Source organism: Phaenicophaeus curvirostris, chromosome 27 (assembly GCF_032191515.1).
Source record: "Phaenicophaeus curvirostris isolate KB17595 chromosome 27, BPBGC_Pcur_1.0, whole genome shotgun sequence".
Taxonomy (NCBI): domain Eukaryota; kingdom Metazoa; phylum Chordata; class Aves; order Cuculiformes; family Cuculidae; genus Phaenicophaeus; species Phaenicophaeus curvirostris.
In genome coordinates this window covers 2,876,493-2,895,170 of record NC_091418.1, presented here as the reverse complement: position 1 = coordinate 2,895,170, position 18,678 = coordinate 2,876,493, and the positions used below count along the sequence as shown (strand labels likewise).

Here is an 18,678-nt window from a genome sequence, read left to right as displayed (position 1 = left end):
ACGGTTGCTTCCATAGTAGCTTCTCAACTTCTCAACCTGCCCAGCTGGATGTGTGCTGCCAGTTAGGACAAAACTATGTCTGACCAGGTTCCACTCACCAGGTGAGCTATGGCTGAAAGAATTTTTGAGTATTTTTTTAATACCAGCTTGGAATTTACTACTTGCTCCCCTCAATATAGATATTATATATTACATATATATTTGTTGTTGTATATCTGTATTCATAAAATACAAGGACGGCAAGTGAAAAGAACATCTTATAGTTAAAGGAGTGGGGAATTTTCTTTTTTCTTTTTTTAAGGTTGCTTCTTTTTCTGAGAGCAGCCTGATTTTAAGGGCACTTGTTGAAATGTATTAAATAGTAGAATCATAGAACAGTTTGGGCTGGAAGGGACCTTAAAGCCCATCCAGTTCCACCTCTGCCATGGGCAGGGACACCTCCCACTGGATCAGGTTACTCCAAGCTCCATCCAACCTGGCCTTGGACACCTCCAGGGATGGGGCAGCCACAACTTCCCTGGGCAACCTGTTCCTCAGAGCTCTCATAGTGAATATTTTGGATTTAAATGAGTAATACATTTAAGCGGGGAATACACAGGAGAAAGTTTTAAGCCACATCCATTGACATGCTTTGAAATGTGCTTCTGTTTAGGTTACATTCGTAATACAAGCAGCATCTCACCCCGAGGTTACTCATCCAGTTCCACCCCTCAACAGTCCAATTACAGCACTTCCAGCAATAGCATGAACGGCTACAGCAACGTCCCCATGTCAAATCTAGGTGTCCCCGGTTCACCTGGATTCATCAACGGCTCGCCAACAGGATCCCCCTATGGATGTAAGTGCTTTGCTTCTTTTCTAGTTGATTCTTGCTTCTGCTTCATTTAATTTACCACATCTGAAAATGCAGCAAGTTCTCAAGATATAGTGACTATTTTTGTAAAATTCCCTGATAGTTTTTAGTATGAACTAGAAAATATCGGGGAGGGAGTGTTTACAAAGGCTTGTAGTGATAGGACGAGGGGTATAAACTGGAGAGGGTCAGATTTAGACTAGACATAAGGAGCAATTTCTTCATGATGAGGGTGGGGAGGCCCTGGAACAGGTTGCCCAGAGCAGTGGTGGCTGTCCCATCCCTGGAAGTGTTCAAGGCCAGGTTGGAGGGGCCTTGGGTGGCCTGATCCAGTGGGAGGTGGGGCTGGATGGGCTGTAAGGTCTTTCCAACCCAAACCATTCCATGATTCTATGATTAGTTTGAAAGCAGAATAACAGTATGCTGCAGACTCATTGCTTTCCTTGCTGAAGTCACTGGTGAAGCTCCAGAATAGCAGAAGGATCAAAAATACCTGAACATCCTTTGATATGTGTGTGTGTATATATATATAAAATGGGACTTGTGCTTGCAGGATACTTTAAAAAGTAGACAATTTAGATTCAAACCTAAGTAACCGATTAAAATATCTCCCCTCACCTCCAGTCAAGGAAATCTTCATTTTTAAACAGCTGGGGAGAGCACAGGAGTTATTTGTCTTCCCAATTTCCAAAGCACAGACTGTAAGAGGAGAGGCCGTTATTGTCTCCTGTTCATTCATATTGACTTTCTCTCCCCCATGAGGACAATATTTTCTGATCTCCTCACCCTTCATTTTAAAGGAATTAAGGACTCTCTTTTCCTGAATTATTCCATGCAACTACCTCTCTACTTCAGAGCCAAGTCAATGGGAGAACGAGATCTTTAAGAAGTAAAACGAGTAATCAGAAGGCAGACGTTTTGAGCAGTTTTAACAAATCTCTGATGAGGATTTGCTTTGTTTCTTTTGCAGTAATGTCTTCAAGTCCAACAGTTGGTTCCTCCAGCACTTCTTCCATCCTTCCATTCTCCTCTTCCGTCTTTCCTGCTGTCAAACAGAAGAGTGCCTTTGCTCCTGTCATCAGACCCCAAGGGTCTCCTTCTCCTGCCTGCTCTAGTGGCAATGGAAATGGGTTTAGAGGTAAGGAAAGTACAATTAATATTCACCTTGCACATGTAAAGAACATCGTATGCTGGGTACAGTATGTAGTACAGGACTTGGTAGAGAAAATCTGACCTGATCCAACCAGGTTAAAGAAATACTCCAAGCTTTGTCCCTTTAAAACCAAACAGGAGACACACATTCCCTTACCCCAAGAAGGATTTGACCCACGCTGCATTTCAGTACCAGCGTTTTTGTGAGGAACAACTTCTCTTTAGGCTTCAAGGACTTGTAAAACTGCCCCGCAGTTAAAACACGGCTCTGTTCATAACAGCCTGTGTCTTGAAACCTGCTGCAGGGTTTAAGCTCATATCGGGAATAGAGCCCTGCAGTACATTTACAGCCTTTTTAAAGGTGATCTGCAAAACAAATGTGAGCATTAAGATCAGAATAGAAAGCAGTACTAAATTCTTTCTTTTAACGGGCTGGGGGGGTGGGCGCGTGGCACATAAGTACGCTCCAAGTCTCCATAAAAAAAGCCTTTATAGGGCCTGAGAAGTCATCTGGCTCCTTCAGGTTTCACTAGAGATGCCACAGAAAACCCAGCTGGGAATTTAGCCGTGCCGAGAGCCAGTGGTAATACTGAAACAAGCCCTGCAAACCGCACCTGTAGATTTGGGCGTGTTATAAATCCTTAGCTAGACCACAGGGACTTACATAAACTGCGATTATTTTATATAATAAGGAAATTCTAAGTGCATTGAACAAAAACATTTGCGTTTTTAAAAGCTAACTCCTAGAATTCTGCTAAATATCTGAACCAGCTTCTTGCCCTGCCCCAACTACATGGAACTGTGCTTCTCCATGGTCATAGAATCACGGATTCATTAAGGTGGAAAAGACCTCTAAGCTCCATGAGTCCAACTGTCAGCCCAACCCCACCATGCCTTCTAAACCATGTCCTGAAGTGCCACATCTACAAGCTTTTTGAACCCCTCCAGGGATATGGACTCCACTACCACCCTGAGCAGCCTGGCCCAGTGCTTCTCCACTCTTTCAGTAAAGAAATTTTTCCTATTATCCAATCTAAACATCCCTTGGTGCAACTTGAGGCCCTTTTCTCTTTTCTCATCCCTTGTTACTTGGGAGAAGAGCCCAGCACCCACCTCTCCACAACCTCCTTTCTGGGAGCTGCAGAGAGCAATGAGATCTCCCTTCAGCCTCCTCTTCTCCAGGCTAAACAGCCCCAGGGCCCTCAGCTGCTCCTCATAAGACCTATTCCTCATTTTAAATTGATTTAAACATTTAACTAGGAAGGCTTCAGAGGAGTTTGCTTGTTTAGCTTAAGCCAGTTGGACAGCTATATAATCTAAAGACAAGTTACTGCATTCAGGATAGATTTAAGTCTGATTTAAAGTTAAACTGCTGTGTTGAGGAGGCCTAATTGTTAAGAAGTCACCTAAGGCAGTGCTAGCCATAAATCTGTTCAGTGAGAAAACCACTCAGGTGGTTTCTGGGACACAGAAAAAGGACAGTTCAAAAAAAAAAACCAATCCTGACTTTTTGTGTAAGTTAATGCTTTTTCTTAACCTACCCTGCCTGTCCCATCTGCTCAAGCCTCTGCTTAGCATGAGTTTAATCCTTTGTAAACAGGTGAAGGACTAGAGAGCATTTGATGCCATTCGTGCCATTTAGTGTTTACATTTTATCCAATCTATGTCACAGTAATAAGTGAGAAATTCTAAAAATAGAGTTTTAATATTAAGAATAACATAAAATCTCAAAGCTAAAACCCCAGTTGTAGAATCATAGACTCAAAGAATGGTTTGGGTTGGAAGGGATCTCAAAGCCCATCCAGTCCCACCCCTGCCATGGGCAGGGACACCTCCCACTGGATCAGGGGCTCCAAGCTCCATCCAACCTGGCCTTGAACCCCTCCAGGGATGGGGCAGTCCTCACATCCATGCGGTTTTACTGACAAAATTCCACTCTGGAGGCGTTCAGGTTTAATCTCTCAGTTAAGGTGATATCTTCTTGTACATCAACACCCTGATACATCAACAGAGTCATACCCTACAACTGCTATTGAAATAAGTTTTCAGCACAAAGAAACAACAGGCGTGTGAACCATAGCAACGGCAGCAGTTGCTTCGCAGAGTCAAACACGTCTGCCTGAGGTTGTTCTGCCAGGTCTTTGTAACTGTTTAACTACTTCAGCCATCGATGCAGCTTCGTCTTTGCAACTGAAACATTTAAATTGATGCAAGCTGGGGAGCACATGCTTTGGAAAGGATCCAGCTACACGCAGTCTGATATCCAAATTAACGTTCCCTCAGTGTTGACAGACAGATGTGGCCAGAAAGTCAACAGGAGGGTCCCAAAGAGGCCCCCTGAATGGACTTACTGTGCTGCAGCAATGGGAGATTGTTAATCCCCTCTGCTACACCAATGCCTGTACTATAAGCTAAGAGATGGGCTAGTAATTAATTTATCATAGAATTGTAGAATAGTTTGGGTTGGAAGGGACATTAAAGATCATCTAGTTCCACCCCCTGCCATGGGCAGGGACACTTCCCACTAGCTCAGGCTGCCTAAGGTCCCATCCAACCTGGCCTTGAACACCTATCTATTTATTTATTTTTTTATCAAATTTAGGCATCAGTAAATACTGATAGAGATAGAAGAGCAAAAGCACGGAGCAAGCAGTAAATACACACAGGCTCCTTCCCAAAAAAGCACATCTGGCAAGTGTTTTGATATCACCTCTCAATTTCCCTACCCATCATATGGGGGAAAAAGAATCTCCCCAGTGGAGATATTTTGAGATTTAATACAAAGTTTGGAGTGTGCTTTGGCTACGTCTTTTGTACAAAGGTAAAATTTTCCTGGTGATGCAGTCTCCATCCTGCTTGCAGCATCCTGTGGCTATGAGAATGTTAGAAACACTACCAGTACTGCAGGGCCGTGCCACTCTACTTGAAAACCTAGAATATAGCTTGAATGTATGTTAACCACAGCAATTTTAAAGCCTGGATTAAAACTAGTCTAAACAGAAGGAGCTGTACAAGCTCCATCCTCAGCTTAGCATTCCCATTTTTTTTCCAAAAATGTATTTTGAGAGGAAAGTCTTGGTAATGTTTAAAAGCTGCTGGAGACAGTAGGACACCTGGTAGAACATATATTGTGACTCAGAAGTAGGAGATAAGCATGACCCTTGCACATCTCCGGGATTTCAGCTTCAGGCTGCACAACACAGCAAAGACATGTGGAATACCCTCAGATAACCCCCCGTGCCATGTGTTCTTGCTTCACCTCCTTCACCTGCCATCTGCTATGCATTCTTAGAACGTAACAGGACATGATAAGTATGGAACAAGCAGCAAATCCATACTGGACACCACTCACTTCTATATGCTCTCCAAATTGAGAGCAGGTGATCCCGATCGGAGCAATTGTGCGCTCCGTTCATGTCGTATGTCAAGACAGTTTAAGAAAGGCCCCGGGAAGATGTAATGTGACGTGACGCAACGCAGCATGATAGGTACACAAATGCCTAATCAACTCATCTCAGATGGAAGGCAGCTGATGGGAAAAGCGAGCAAATTGGAAACTGCTGGAACAGCATGGACCGCTGACTGCCCAGATTACCTTTGGCCAGCTCAGCACATCTCGACATAAAAATGCAAGCTCACTTACAAGGAATAGCGAGCAAGCCCCAGAAGGTCAGATGTTCCATTAAGCATCAGGATCCTAGCCAATGCAAAAGGTATTGAAGTCTGATACTCCTAGGAACAGCCCCAGTTTAGCTAAGGGGACATCTGCACTAGTCCCTAAAGGAAGACAGGTATTTGATTTGAAGATCTTCATTATTTGTATCTTGTCTTGATGAAGTCGGGGTTGTCAGCAGCCCTGGGGATCCCAGTCTTCTTGCATTAAAAGGTTGTGCAAACAGGCAAAGACAAAAATAGTTGCTCTGCAAAGTTTTTAAGGGGTGGGATTCTAAGGAAATGTCTGGCTCATATTTATAAAGCAATAGTTGGAGCCCAGTGCCTGACCTGCTGTTCCACGTGAAGCCCGGCTCCCATCAACACTTAAGCCATAGCATTTTACAATAAATCTTAACTGAGGTGCTAACCAGGTGAAAGTAACTGGGCCATTTCCACATTAGGACAGGCTGAGAGAGTTGGGGTTTTTCAGCCTGGAGAAGACATGAACATACAACTGTTCATTAAATCACCAGGAATTTCTGTGGAAACAACCCCCACAAATCTAGGATAGTCAAAACTCTGAAAATTCGGGAAGAGAATAACAATATTTAGAAGCTCTACAGCTCTGCCTTCGTATAACATGTTGTGGAATCATAGGACGGTTTGGGTTGGAAAAGACCTGAAAATTCCTCCAGTCCCACCCCTGCCATGGGCAGGGACACCTCCCACTGGATCAGGGGCTCCAAGCCCCATCCAACCTGGCCTTGAACCCCTCCAGGGACGGGGCAGCCACCACTCGGCAACCTGGTTCAGGTCTTCCCCACTCTCACAGGAAAACCTTTCTTCCTAAGATCTCATCTCAATTTCAGCTTAAAACCATACCCTCTTTTCCTGTCCCTGCACTCTCTGACCAAAAGCCCCTCCCCAGCTTGCCTGGAGCCTCCTTTAAGTACTGGAATGATGAAGATGCTCAGAGTAGCTCTGCTGGAGCATTGCATCCCCCTCTTCAAAGAGCTGTAGAATGATCAGGACAGCTGGAAACTTAGGCATCAAAGAGGAAAACCAATTGAGAGAATAAGATGTTCCACATTACAATGATTGAAAATGCTCAAAACTGGTTTTTAGAACTAATTTTTTAAACCAGGTTGCAATTTATGCACTACCACAGTACAGGTAGAACTGAAGAACTAGATCAGCATGTGTACCCGCACGTGTATTTATACAGAACGAAGCTCCCTATCCCGGCTCTTACCAACCGGCTGTTCGAGTCACAGAGTTCTTTTCCACTACGAAGCAAGGCAGCTTTTTCAGGGGCCACTTGTATATCCTGGGCTTATCATCGTTATTAATTGCACCCATTAAAGGTGCCCATCACCACAGCATCTGGGTACTACCCCTGTTTGATTATTTATTTATAAAAAATTCTCCAACCTTGTGACAATTTTAATCAAGTGTTTCAGTTGATAATTGCAAGCTGTCAAGGTTAATACAATAAGGCTCATCTCTAATTCTTTTTCCATTTCCCTCCAAGAAAAAAAAAGACCCTCTGGGATAATGACTGTGGTTTCTATATTCCCAACTCATCAGGGAGTGTCCTGCATTGAACCACTTTTATTGAAAAGTTACATCGATTCAATATATAGTAATACAGGCAAAAATAATTACAGCTTTGCTAGCAGTGTAAGACCTTAATCCAAACCTCACAAACATTCAATAAAAAGCGATCCAGGCTGGGAATAGGCTTTTGACAGCACAGCCCCACAGGGGAGTGGAGGTGGGGTGGAAACGGGTAGATGAGGGTATGTAAAAAGAGAGAGAACCACAGAGCGAATCCGTTCGGATGAGCTGGGAGGTGAGAAAACGGGTGAGAATCCCAGCCAATATTCCTCAGCCTGCTTCTTCTTTGTTGCAGAAGGAGGGCAAGTTGCAATATTAGAATGAAATGCCAGTGAAACAATGAGGTTTTGCTTGTCTTTTCTGTATTAGGTTATAGTTGTACCTGAATCAGTCAATCGGCAGGTTCCATCCTAACAACTTCTGAGGAGCATCTCTGCTCTGGAGCATGTCCAACCTGGAATGGCAAAACAGACTTGGCAGGGGGTGAAAGAAGGATTTCTTGTAGCCCCTTTCAGCGCTGAAAGGTCGCTGTAAGGTCTCCTCGGAGCCTTCTCTTCTCCAGGCTAAACAACCCCAACTCTCTCAGCCTGTCCTCATACGGGAGGTGCTCCAGCCCTCATATCATCCTTGTAGCCTCCTCTGGACTCGTTCCAACAGCTCCATCTCCTTCTCCTGTTGAGGATTCCAGTACTGGACACAATCCTCCGGATGAAATCTCACAAGAGAGGAATAGAGGGGCAGAATTACCTCCCTCCCTGCTGGTCACGCTGCTTTTTGATATCAATAGTATCAGAAATAGCGTTTATGCCAGTGTGGCCTATGCCCTCAGGAACAGAGTTTAAACTACACTGGCAACAGCCCCCATGTGTCTCAAATTGAACCACCCAACTACAGCAGGGGCTGCTCCCTCTGCCCAGACGGTCTGGACGGTGTCTGACCCTGGCTACACAAAGAGCAAAGCTTATCACAGCTCTGGACCAGCCAGGCACCCTCTGTGTGAGAGCTCCTTTCTTTGCTTCGGGCAAAAGACCCAGCCGGGTTCCCTTAGACAAACAATTTAAATTCTTTGCACTCACCTGGCTGATTTTGCCTGCAGCAGATTGGGAAGAGCTCACGCAGTCGGCTCCACTGGGGTACCTGTGGGATGGCAGCGAGCTGCTGAGGCATGTGCTTACCTCCTCTCCCAGCCCAGCAGAATCCAGAAGAGGGCATCAATCCAAGACTGAAATCAAGTTTTCTTTTTCCAGAGGGTGGAAAGACAGGCGTGTAGATAATATACAGGGAGGAGGCTTTTCAGGGACACTGCTGTTGGGATCACTGGGTTTGGGTGAGGAGAAGGAGAGGAGCAACCTCCAGAAAATCATAGAGTTGTAGAATAGTTTGGGGTGGAAGAGACCTTAAAGATCATCCAGTCCCACCCCCGGCCATGGGCAGGGACACCTCCCACTGGACCAGGGTCTCCAAGCCCCATCCAACCTGGCCTTGAACCCCTCCAGGGATGGGGCAGCCACCGCTTCCCATGGCCTCACCACTCTCATTGTGAAGAAAATCTCTTCTCTTCTAATGCATACATACCCCCCTGAAGAAAACAAAAAACCAAACAGGAATACAAATATCTACTGACTTTATTTAGGGTTATATAATTGCCTGTTTGAAAAAATAATAGCAAATTCCTAATCAATTAAAAAAAAAAGTAGGTATTTGACTTAAGACTGCTTGGTTTCGCTTTCTCTTTCAGCTCTCTGCCTAAATTGGCTGGGCCTTCCAGCTCTCATCATGTACAAAATATGAAAGTATTTATTTTCCCATTGTATTAAATCCTAGACCATACCCACAGTTGTTTAAAATCAGCAGAGCTCCAATAAAAGAGTCATGTTAGCTGAGGATCTTGCCCTAAGCATTTTTTTAAAACACTATGAACGTAAGGGTGAAATTAATTCTCAGAGGGACAGGGCTTTAAACACATGAATAATCCCACAAATTTCAGTGAACGTAAATCTTTTCAGGATTAGGACCTCGCACTGCGCTGAGGCCCCTGTGAAAATATGACTCACTCATTTGTTATATAAATACGTATAAACTTAACTTACCCCTCGGAACCTTTGGGAACAGCACCAGTTCTAAGCAGCTTCAAATGTTGCTGCTGTCAGTTATGAAGGATCTAACTGCAATTAAAGGCAGGGAGAGTGACTAATAAATAATTTACATAAGCCCAGCATTCTGGGAATGTGCCAGGTAAGACTACAGCGATTCAGACATATGGGGTAAACCAAGCGAGAAAGAGAGGCTGGTCCATTATTTCCACTGAAGCTAAATTAGCAAACCTTAGCTCTGGTCATTGCCCAATGAATTGGGACTTGTAATTCTCTGGCTGGGTCCCCTAAGCAGGGCATGGGCGAATTCCCTTTTGGTTTCACATCTTTCTTCACTCCCAACACAACCCTTTCTGCAAGCAAATGAGCAGGCTGAAAGGGAAGAACCTGCTTGATTCTGGTGTTCGAGAACGATTCTTATAGAATCAAAGAATCGTTTGGTTGGAAAAGACCTTTGAGATCATGAGTCATAGAATCATAGAGTAGTTTGGGTTGGAAGAGGCCTTAAAGATCATCCAGTTCCAACCCTCCTTCCACACCTCCCACCGGATCAGGGGCTCCAAGCCCCATCCAACCTGGCCTTGAACACCTCTAGGGATGGGGCAGCCACCACTTCCCTGGGAAACCTGTTCCAGGGCCTCCCCCCCACTGGAACAGGTGGACCACTGGAGGTCCAACCATACCTGCCCACTACTAAATCATGTCCCTGAGCTCCTCATCTACTTGTCTTTTAAGCACCTGCATGGATGGTGACTCCACCACCTCTCTGGGAAGCTGTTCCAGTAAAGACCTTTTTTCCTAATATTCAGTCTAAACCTCCCCTGGTGCGACTTGAGGCCATTTCCTCTCATCCTATTCCTTGTTACCTGGGAGAAGAGACCAGCACCCACCTTGCTACCCCCTCCTTCCAGGCAGTTGTAGACAGTGATAAGGCCTCCTTTTCTCTAGAAATGTGTCCAACTTTTGAATGGCCAACTTGAGAAAACACGAGAAGCCCGAACTTCTCAAACAGTTCCAAATGATGTCCATCTCCAAGGACATCAGCACCTGGAAAATTCACGTATCTAGACTAGAATTAATCCTTCATCTCCTTTATCTATTTCAAAACCACAATGGGTGTTGACTTTGGTGGCTTTGTAATAAATAGCATGTTGTCCATTGTCTCGTCATCATCAGCCTCACCCTGTTTGTTTTCACTAAAGCACAAAAACTTTAAAAGAAACTGGAAGTCCTCTAATGTAGTAGTTTAACCCACAAATAAGGCCCACGCTGCAATATTTGACCACATACAGAAGGGTGAAGGGCTCAAATAGCTTTTGTTCCATAGGAATTTGCCAGAATTTCATCTTTGTCAATTTTCTTTTACAGCCATGACTGGTCTTGTCGTTCCCCCGATGTAAGGAAGAGGCAGCTTTGCTCCTCTCCCTCTTCCCTTTTTTCCTCTTTTTTTCCATTTTTCTTTTACAGCACAAAACTACTTATTGTGATGGACCACTAAAAAGAAAAATATAGCACTACAAGCTCTTTTTTGGGGGAAAGCCAGGCCCAGGAAAAAAAAAAAGGAACATTTTTTATGGATTGGACAAGATAGAAGTCTGCATCTTTTACCTGTTTCATATTTCTGACACAACCATGTCAACTCCTAAAACATTGTGAATGAAGAATCAGCCGAGAACCAGGATGAAGAACGGTTGGCAGAGCGGGATCGGAAATGCAAAGTCTTTCCTGAAAGACACGAAGCCTTCCTAAGCTTTGTAAAATATTAAGAAGGAAAAAGAAATTGGCAAAATGATTCAAGCTTGATATTTTGGATACAATTTGTTTTACTTTGTAGGGGAAAAAAAAAAGTTGAAGTTTCTATTTTCTATGGAGCCTTTCAGATATCGATTTAGTTTATGCAGAAATAAAATTCAACAAAACAGGGTACCAGCATGAAAGAATTTCTAGGACAAACTGACATGAATGATGGAACTTTGGTGTATGTGTGTATTTGCTTATAGTTTAACCTCTTTAAAAAATGTAAGATGTTTTACAATTATTTAAATAAATAAACTTGTAACTTATTGTATGTAGAGGTAGAAACCAAACCCTTTTTTTGGATTTTTTTCCTCCCGTTGTACAATGAAGAAAAATGATGCAAAAATGTAGTGATAAGGTTGAGATATATTATTACTGCTGCAATTGCTCCTCACTTCTTCCCTCTTACTGAAGTCATGTGCAAGGATGTATAGGATTCTTTCTGATTAACAAAAACCATCAGAAACTTTTACGTACGTTGTGGTTTCCAGGTCGCTCATTCGTGTATGAATTTTCATCCTCCTCATCTTTCCCCCTTCCATTTTTTCTGATTCAATTAATGTTAATAATAATAATATTCAGGTACTGGTAAGTGTCAAAGACGAGACCGGCAAATGAGGGATTTGAATGAATTGCATTTTTCATGCGGTACTGAGCTTATTTTGTAGACTCAATGGAGGGAAAGGGTGCTCTAAGACATTGTTTTTCCATGTAGTTAGAACACCTTAAGTTCAGTTCTACACCATATTATGGGTACATTTATAAAGGGGTAAATATGTATTTGAATAATTTATGCACTTTTATCCTGAGTCATTTTAAATGGTAAGTATTCACCATTTATCTATGAAGTTCATAGAAGTAATTGATTGTTTTGAAATTTTCTGCATTTTAGTGTAAAAAAAAGTACATTAGTTCTCCTTTGCATCTTCTCTCTTGAAACTGGAAGGTGAGAAGTCTGATTAAAAAAAAATAATCATTAGTTATGACTGAATCAGAGACTCAAAAGAGTTTGATGGCTGGAAAAGGCATTTTTAGAGAAAATAAACATCAGCTACGTTGCTTACAACCCACTAAACATCCCATGGGATTCATAGCTGCATGAATAGCTGTTCCTATGATAACATCTCTATGTTAATAAATAGACCCTTCGTCTACAGTCCCTGAAACTGTACTTGTCCCTGTGCCCGGTAGTTTTGTCGATGGGTGAGTAAAATAGTGTTCTTGGTGATCCTTATCTATGGTAGAAGACATTCAGTTCAGTCCTGGACTCAGGATGGTGAACAACTGTGATGACTTGCATGGCTGAGCTAGTTTGGAGCTCAGCTGGAGCTGTTGTGGAGCTAATTCGGGTTAGTAATAGAGTAGAAAGCCTCTCTCTAGATCATTGGTTCAGGGATTAGTGACTCGGAGGCTTGGTGGTGTGTGTGGATAGGATTGGACAGACCCTCACCTAATGGACAGGTGTTTGCGTAGGACTTTGTTTTGCAAACGCATAAAACCATTCCCTGAACAGCCCAGAGCAGGAACGGTGATGCCTGAGACCCTGCTGCTGGTGTGGAAGAGCTGGTGCTCCTTGAAGCTCCTTTTTCATAGTGTAGAGTATGGTTCAGCTTAGAAGAGAAAAGCTTTTAATATCCATGAAGATTCATAGGATGAGTTCCTTAACAGCACAGCAGAGAAGCCAAGGGACAATGCAGTTGGGCTTCTCCCATCAACTGTAGATGACACACTTGTTGGGAATCAAATCTACACTACTCCTGACTTTGCTTATTTGGTGCCTTTTCAACACTATCAAATTCAGTTTGTAAACAGTCTTCTAAAACTCAAAATCCACTTTATCGTATCAGCGGAAATAGCAATTAGAATCACAGAATGGTTTGGGTTGGAATGGACCTCAAAGACCATCTGGTTCCAACCCCCCTGCCATGGGCAGGGATGCCTCCCAGTGGATCAGGATGCAACTTTAAAGACAGATTTGGTAGGAATAATATGCTTTTCAGAAGCATGAATATAGTTAGTCAGGGCCTTACAGGCTGTTGGAAGTGTCTACATTCTAGAAAAGATGAAATAAAATAACTCACCATTGATTATGGTCCCTTCCAACCCAAACTATTCTATGACTCTAAGTTCATCGACACTGGAGGTTCTTCACAAGGTCCTTCATCCAACAAGGAAGGAGCAACCACTGGAGGTCAGGGAGGTGCCCAGCCTCTCTGAAATAGGAAAGAACCACAAGTGTTAATTCTGGAGCGGTACTGCTGTATGCTCACCTTTAATAACGCAGCAGGGCACCCGATGATTGTTATTCAGAAGGACAACAACCAAACAAAGGCTTTTCATGCAAGCGTGGGAGGTCCAAATTCACGTTTGGAATTCTGCATGGGAAAAAATTAGCTTGAGGATTATTAGAACTGGGATTAAGACTTCCATAAATTCCAGTGAATACTACATTGAGTCCTAGATTTCAAACCAATACTTTGATGGACCAGGCTCTTTTCTGATCTATCATCTACCTTCCACCATTCTGACCTACTAAAAAACCAGCTCAAAGCATAAAGATGTGGGGGTTTTTTTTCCCCTCTCCACCCTTCTCTGTAGAGACTCCGTTTGAAATTCCATCATCTCTACTTCAACTGAAAATTCCATGCCCAGCAAATATTCCAGATAGATAAGATTTTCTAGCTCAAGTGCCGAAGAGCAGATTGCTCGCTTAACTCCGCTCACATTTTCTAACAAATAAGATTTTCATTACAAACTCTCAGTCAAAAAGGTTTCCAATTTAAAAGATTAAGGCATTTCCTGGAAAAAAAAGCCATTCTGTTAATTGCCCACCCTTCTTTTTTATTACTGTTTAGTCAGTATAGGCACATAAAAAGATCTCTGAAGTCTTGGGAAGATTCAGGGAAAAAAATTACTGTCTTAAAAAAAAAAGTAAAGGTTCCAAAATGCTCAACATTCCTTTCACACTTCAGTTATTTTTATTAGCTCCATCCAGTTGCTCATGTGGGAAAGCCATGAGTCCAAAACAAAAATCACCCTAGAAAGCTACTTTTAGGACAAGAAACAAGCGTAGCTGCCTGTGTTGATGTAAACATGGAAAATGACTTTATTTCTTGTTTGAGCCAAATGAATGAAAAAAAGGAAATATAAGACTGATTTAGAACATGAATTTTGCTCATGGAACTCATTGTACTCAGGCTGCAAAGAAAAATGTGTGTAAATAAATACAATCAGGAATCCCTGACCACAAAAGGAGGACTTTGGCAGCGTCAAAACACCCACCAGAAAGGAAAAATGATGTAAAAATTTATGTGTAAGGATTTTTTTCAATGTAATAAGCAAACCTGTCCTCTTTTAGTTATTGCTGTTCAATATTCCCTAAGAGCTTTCCTTTTTGCCACTAGAAAGATGAGAGTGCTGCGCTAGGTAACTACAAATCTTATCATAACTTTGGAAGAGTACATTTTATTTCATTATTTATCTTGGTATAGCATCTTACTCTCCCTATTTCTTTGCACACTTCCAATATGCATGGTTTTTAAAGACCATTTTTTTCTCCCTTCTGTAAATTAAGGCCTCATTTCTCCCTCCTGTATAGTTTTGGGGTTTGTTTGGGGTTGGCTGGTCGTTTCTTTGGTTCTTTGCTTTGTCAGTTATATACGGTATGAAGTTGCTATGCACAGAGCTTTTGTAAAGATAGCTTTTTTTTTTTTTGTTTACTGTTTTTAATGGTCCTACTTATGGAAGAATATCTTGTTTGTAAAATGAATATGTCTACTTCAGTTTTAAACTTTAAATTATCCTAACGAAAAAAAAATAAAATTTTTGTACTGTAAACAAGGAGGGGAATTATTTAAATTTCATAGAATCCGCAAGGTTGGAACAAACCTCTAAGCTCATCCAGTCCAACCACCAACCCAACCCCGCCGTGCCTGCTAAACTGTGCCCCAAAGTGCCACGTCTGCACGTTATTTGAACCTCTCCAGGGATGGAGATTCCACCTCTGCCCTGGGCAGCCTGGTCCAGAGCTTCACCACTCTTTTGGTAAAGAAATCTTTCCTAATTTCCAGTCTAAGCCTCCTCTAGTTCAACTTCAGGCCATTTCCTCTCATCTTATAGCCTGTCACTTAGGAGAAGAGACCAACACCTACCTCATTACTCCTTTTAGGTAGTTGCACAGAGTGATGAGGTCTCCCCTCAGCCACCTCTTCTCCAGGTTAAACAACCCCAGGTCCCTCAGCCACACCTCAAAAGCTTGTGCTCAACTCCATCTTGCAGCAGAGAGGACGCTTTAGTCCCTGGGATGCAAAAATACACTTTGCAGCTCCAGTGCTCCGAGTAGTAAATGAGCCCCAGGGGCAGAGGCTCCACTCACACTTTCTTCCACCTGCTCTTCAGAAAGAGTAGAATCATAGAACAGTTTAGGTTGGAAGGGACCTTAAAGATCACCCACTTCCAACCAATCAGTAGTCAGTGAATCAGAAGAATCAGTGAGGTTGGAAAAGACGTCTAAATCTTCAAGTCCAAGCATCGAAGTAGGGTACGCTGGCTGCCAGTGCCCAGGTCAAGCATAGGTAAGACGGGGAATTTCTGTTCCCTTTGGCAGAGCATTGATCAGAAAGGTAAATTAGATTTATGTTATCAGACAAAAGTAAACCCAAGTGATGAAAAGTGTCTTGGAACATGGTGATTTCCTATCTAAACTGAGAACGTGCTTTTTTCTTGGTGAGAAATCACTGGAAAGTTTCAAACGAAAATTAATTTTCACTGACTATGAAAGCCACTTTTGCTGATGTATTTTGACTAAGAGAAGACAGAAAATGAGTCAGTGTTTAACCGACTGCCAGGTGTCAGTGGAAGCATCTGAAAACATCAGGCATTGTCAAAGAAAAGCTAAGAAAACAGTTGTTTTTTTTTTGTCATCTGCTTCAATTACTCTTTCAGGGACAACAGGCCATTAGTAGATGACCCTCTTCCCCACAGCAAAACCCAAGTTGTCCACTGTTCTAGTAAACACCGTTCTGTTCTTTGTTTCCTCTTGAACAGAGACCCATTCTACTTAAAATCTGATTCAGCCCGGGTCTCATCATCCTCACAGGAAAACATTTCTGCCTAAGATCTCATCTCAATCTCCCCTCATTCAGCACAAAACCCTTCCCCCTCATCCTATCCCTGCCCTTCCTGATCAAAAGCCTCTTCCCAGCTTTCTTGGAGCCCCTTCAGGTACCAGAAGGTCCCCTTGGAGCCTTCTCTTCTCCAGGCTGAACAACCCCCAACTGTCTCAGCCTGTCCTCATATGGGAGGTGCTCCAGCATCATCTTTGTGGATCATCTCTATGGTTCTCCAGGGTCATCTCCGTGGCCTCCTCTGGACTTGCTCCAACAGCTCCATGTCTTTCCTCTGCTAAGAACTCCAGAACTGAACACAGGTCTCCAAGCGATAAGTCCTTTTCCAAAGGTAAAGTATTTGGATGGCTGTTAACTTGCATCATATCAAGAACACCGAAGGAACATTTATATTAATAGTAGTGATAAACGGATGCTCTCCTATAAGGGGTCAGCAAAAGCCCAGTCATTCTTCGCTTAGGGAGCAGATAATGACCGTCAGGCATGGCCACTCTGGCAGCTGCACAACGTCCTTGCTAAGAAAGTCCAACTACAAAAGCAGATTCCCACCCACCCTCCTTTTTTCCTTTACGGGTCTTTTCTAGATGGTTGTTTTGTAAGAAAGAACTTGAATTTTGCTTTAATAAATGGTGAAACAGTAGCCACTCATTCAAGCACTTACATGGGGCAGCTAGGGAATTGCCAGACCAGTTAAAATATTTATCTCGGTGACAACACGCAGCTGTTGAGGTGCAAAGATCTGAAGCTTTAATCGCACCAGGTTATTTAAGTAGGAATGTCTCATTAACTCTGCTTGCAGGACTGGATTAAGCAGACAGCTGGTGGCCATAGCAGAGGGTGCAGACAGAGCGGCCACGACAGGGGCAGTGGTGAGGAAACCGTAGGGTGGAGAAGGGGAAGGAGGAAACCAAACACTTTCCACTCCCAGAGCAGAAGGCACCAAAACACGTCCCGTGAAGGCACTACAAGAAGGTTGGGGGAAGCATTACAAAGAGGAGTGGGGCAGGGAAGACCAGATCTGCTCTTCTGGAGCATCCTATTTTCTTGTTAGCCTTCTGCAAGGTTTATAGCACATGTACTCGGGGATAAAGATCCCAGTACATTTCTATCTGTGTTCTCAAACTCAACCCAGTGTGGACATTGCTACTCAGTCTCGAATACAAGTTAGGAACCGTCCCTGCACCGAGGTGTTAGCTATAATCTTGCCATCATTAAAACCAGCTTCAAGCCTACCTTGGTTAATACTGGATCGTGGTTTAACGAATGCAATTCTAGGTGGAATTGTTCAGAAATTGCACACAGCACTTCAGGAAGAGTGAAGAGGGAGGGGAGGGTGGAGCGGGGGAATAAAGAGCTAGCACAAGCACAAGAGACTGTCTATTGGTAATAATCCCATTTCACTCTGTTTACAAGCTCTAAACTTGACAAGACAAGGGCCGGATCCTCAGCTGTCATAAACTGGAGTCAGTGGAGCTGTAGCAGTTTATACCATCAATAGATCTGGCCATATAATTACTTTCCCCTCTGGCCTGCAAACCAGCAGCACAGCTACGCAATAAGTAGGAAAAAAAAACCCCAGCAATACAAGTGTTGGATTTTCTTTATGTTCATGTTTATCCCCGCGCAGCAGCCAAACACACTTGGATCACTTTACTACAATGGCGTGCGAGGGCTTCAAGATCCAAACCCACCACAGAGGGCAACGCGTAAACAAGAAATGGAAACGACTCCTGACCCAAAGAAGTTAGAGTCGTTTTTCAAGTTAACAAACACGCTCTAGTGGTAAAAGATGATAGAAAGCACAGGGAGGTGGGACAGGAGAAGGTAAAGGGAGCAGTAACTGAAATATGTGCTTTTGTAAATGCACTCATGAATGACCTCTTGAATTTTTTTAAGGACCTTCCTTCAAATCATCCTCATTTATTTAAATGAAGGGGGTTTACAGCTCTTCATCAGAAAGAAGGAGCCTCTACAAATATTGTACTATTTCAGAATAAAGATGATTTTACAAATACACTGTACTATCACGTAATGGTTTGGGTAGGAAAGGATCTTAAAACTCATCCACCTCCAGCTGTTGCCATGGGCAGGGACACTGGATCAGGGGCTCCAAGCCCCATCCAACCTGGCCTTGAACCCCTCTAGGGATGGGGCAGCCACCACTGCTCTGGGCAACCTGGGCCAGGGCCTCCCCACCCTCACAGCAAAACGTTTCTTCCTAAGAGATCTTGTCTCAATCTCCCTTCTTTCAACTTAAAAACATTCCCCTTCATCCTATCTCTGCACTCCCTGGTCAAGAGCCCCTCCCCAGCTTTTCTGTAGCTCCTTCGAGTAGTGGAAGGCTGGTGTAAGCATTTCCAGTTCTCATGCTTAAAGTTAATCCAGA

General features: G+C 43.2%; 1 protein-coding gene across 3 annotated transcripts in view; it reads left to right on the top strand.

Moving 5' to 3' along the window:
* EBF2 (EBF transcription factor 2) overlaps positions 1-14,988 on the top strand; it is a 136,225-nt gene extending 121,237 nt beyond the window's left edge. For 2 of the 3 annotated variants that reach the window (XM_069877591.1, XM_069877593.1), the window contains exons 15-17: positions 653-838; positions 1,824-1,991; positions 10,738-14,988. In XM_069877591.1, the coding sequence (XP_069733692.1) occupies positions 653-838; positions 1,824-1,991; positions 10,738-10,769 (386 nt within the window). In that variant the 3' untranslated portion in view covers positions 10,770-14,988. The remainder of the gene's footprint in view (positions 1-652; positions 839-1,823; positions 1,992-10,737) is intronic. The other variant, XM_069877594.1, reaches the window with a different exon arrangement.
* The last annotated feature ends 3,690 nt before the right edge of the window (positions 14,989-18,678 follow it).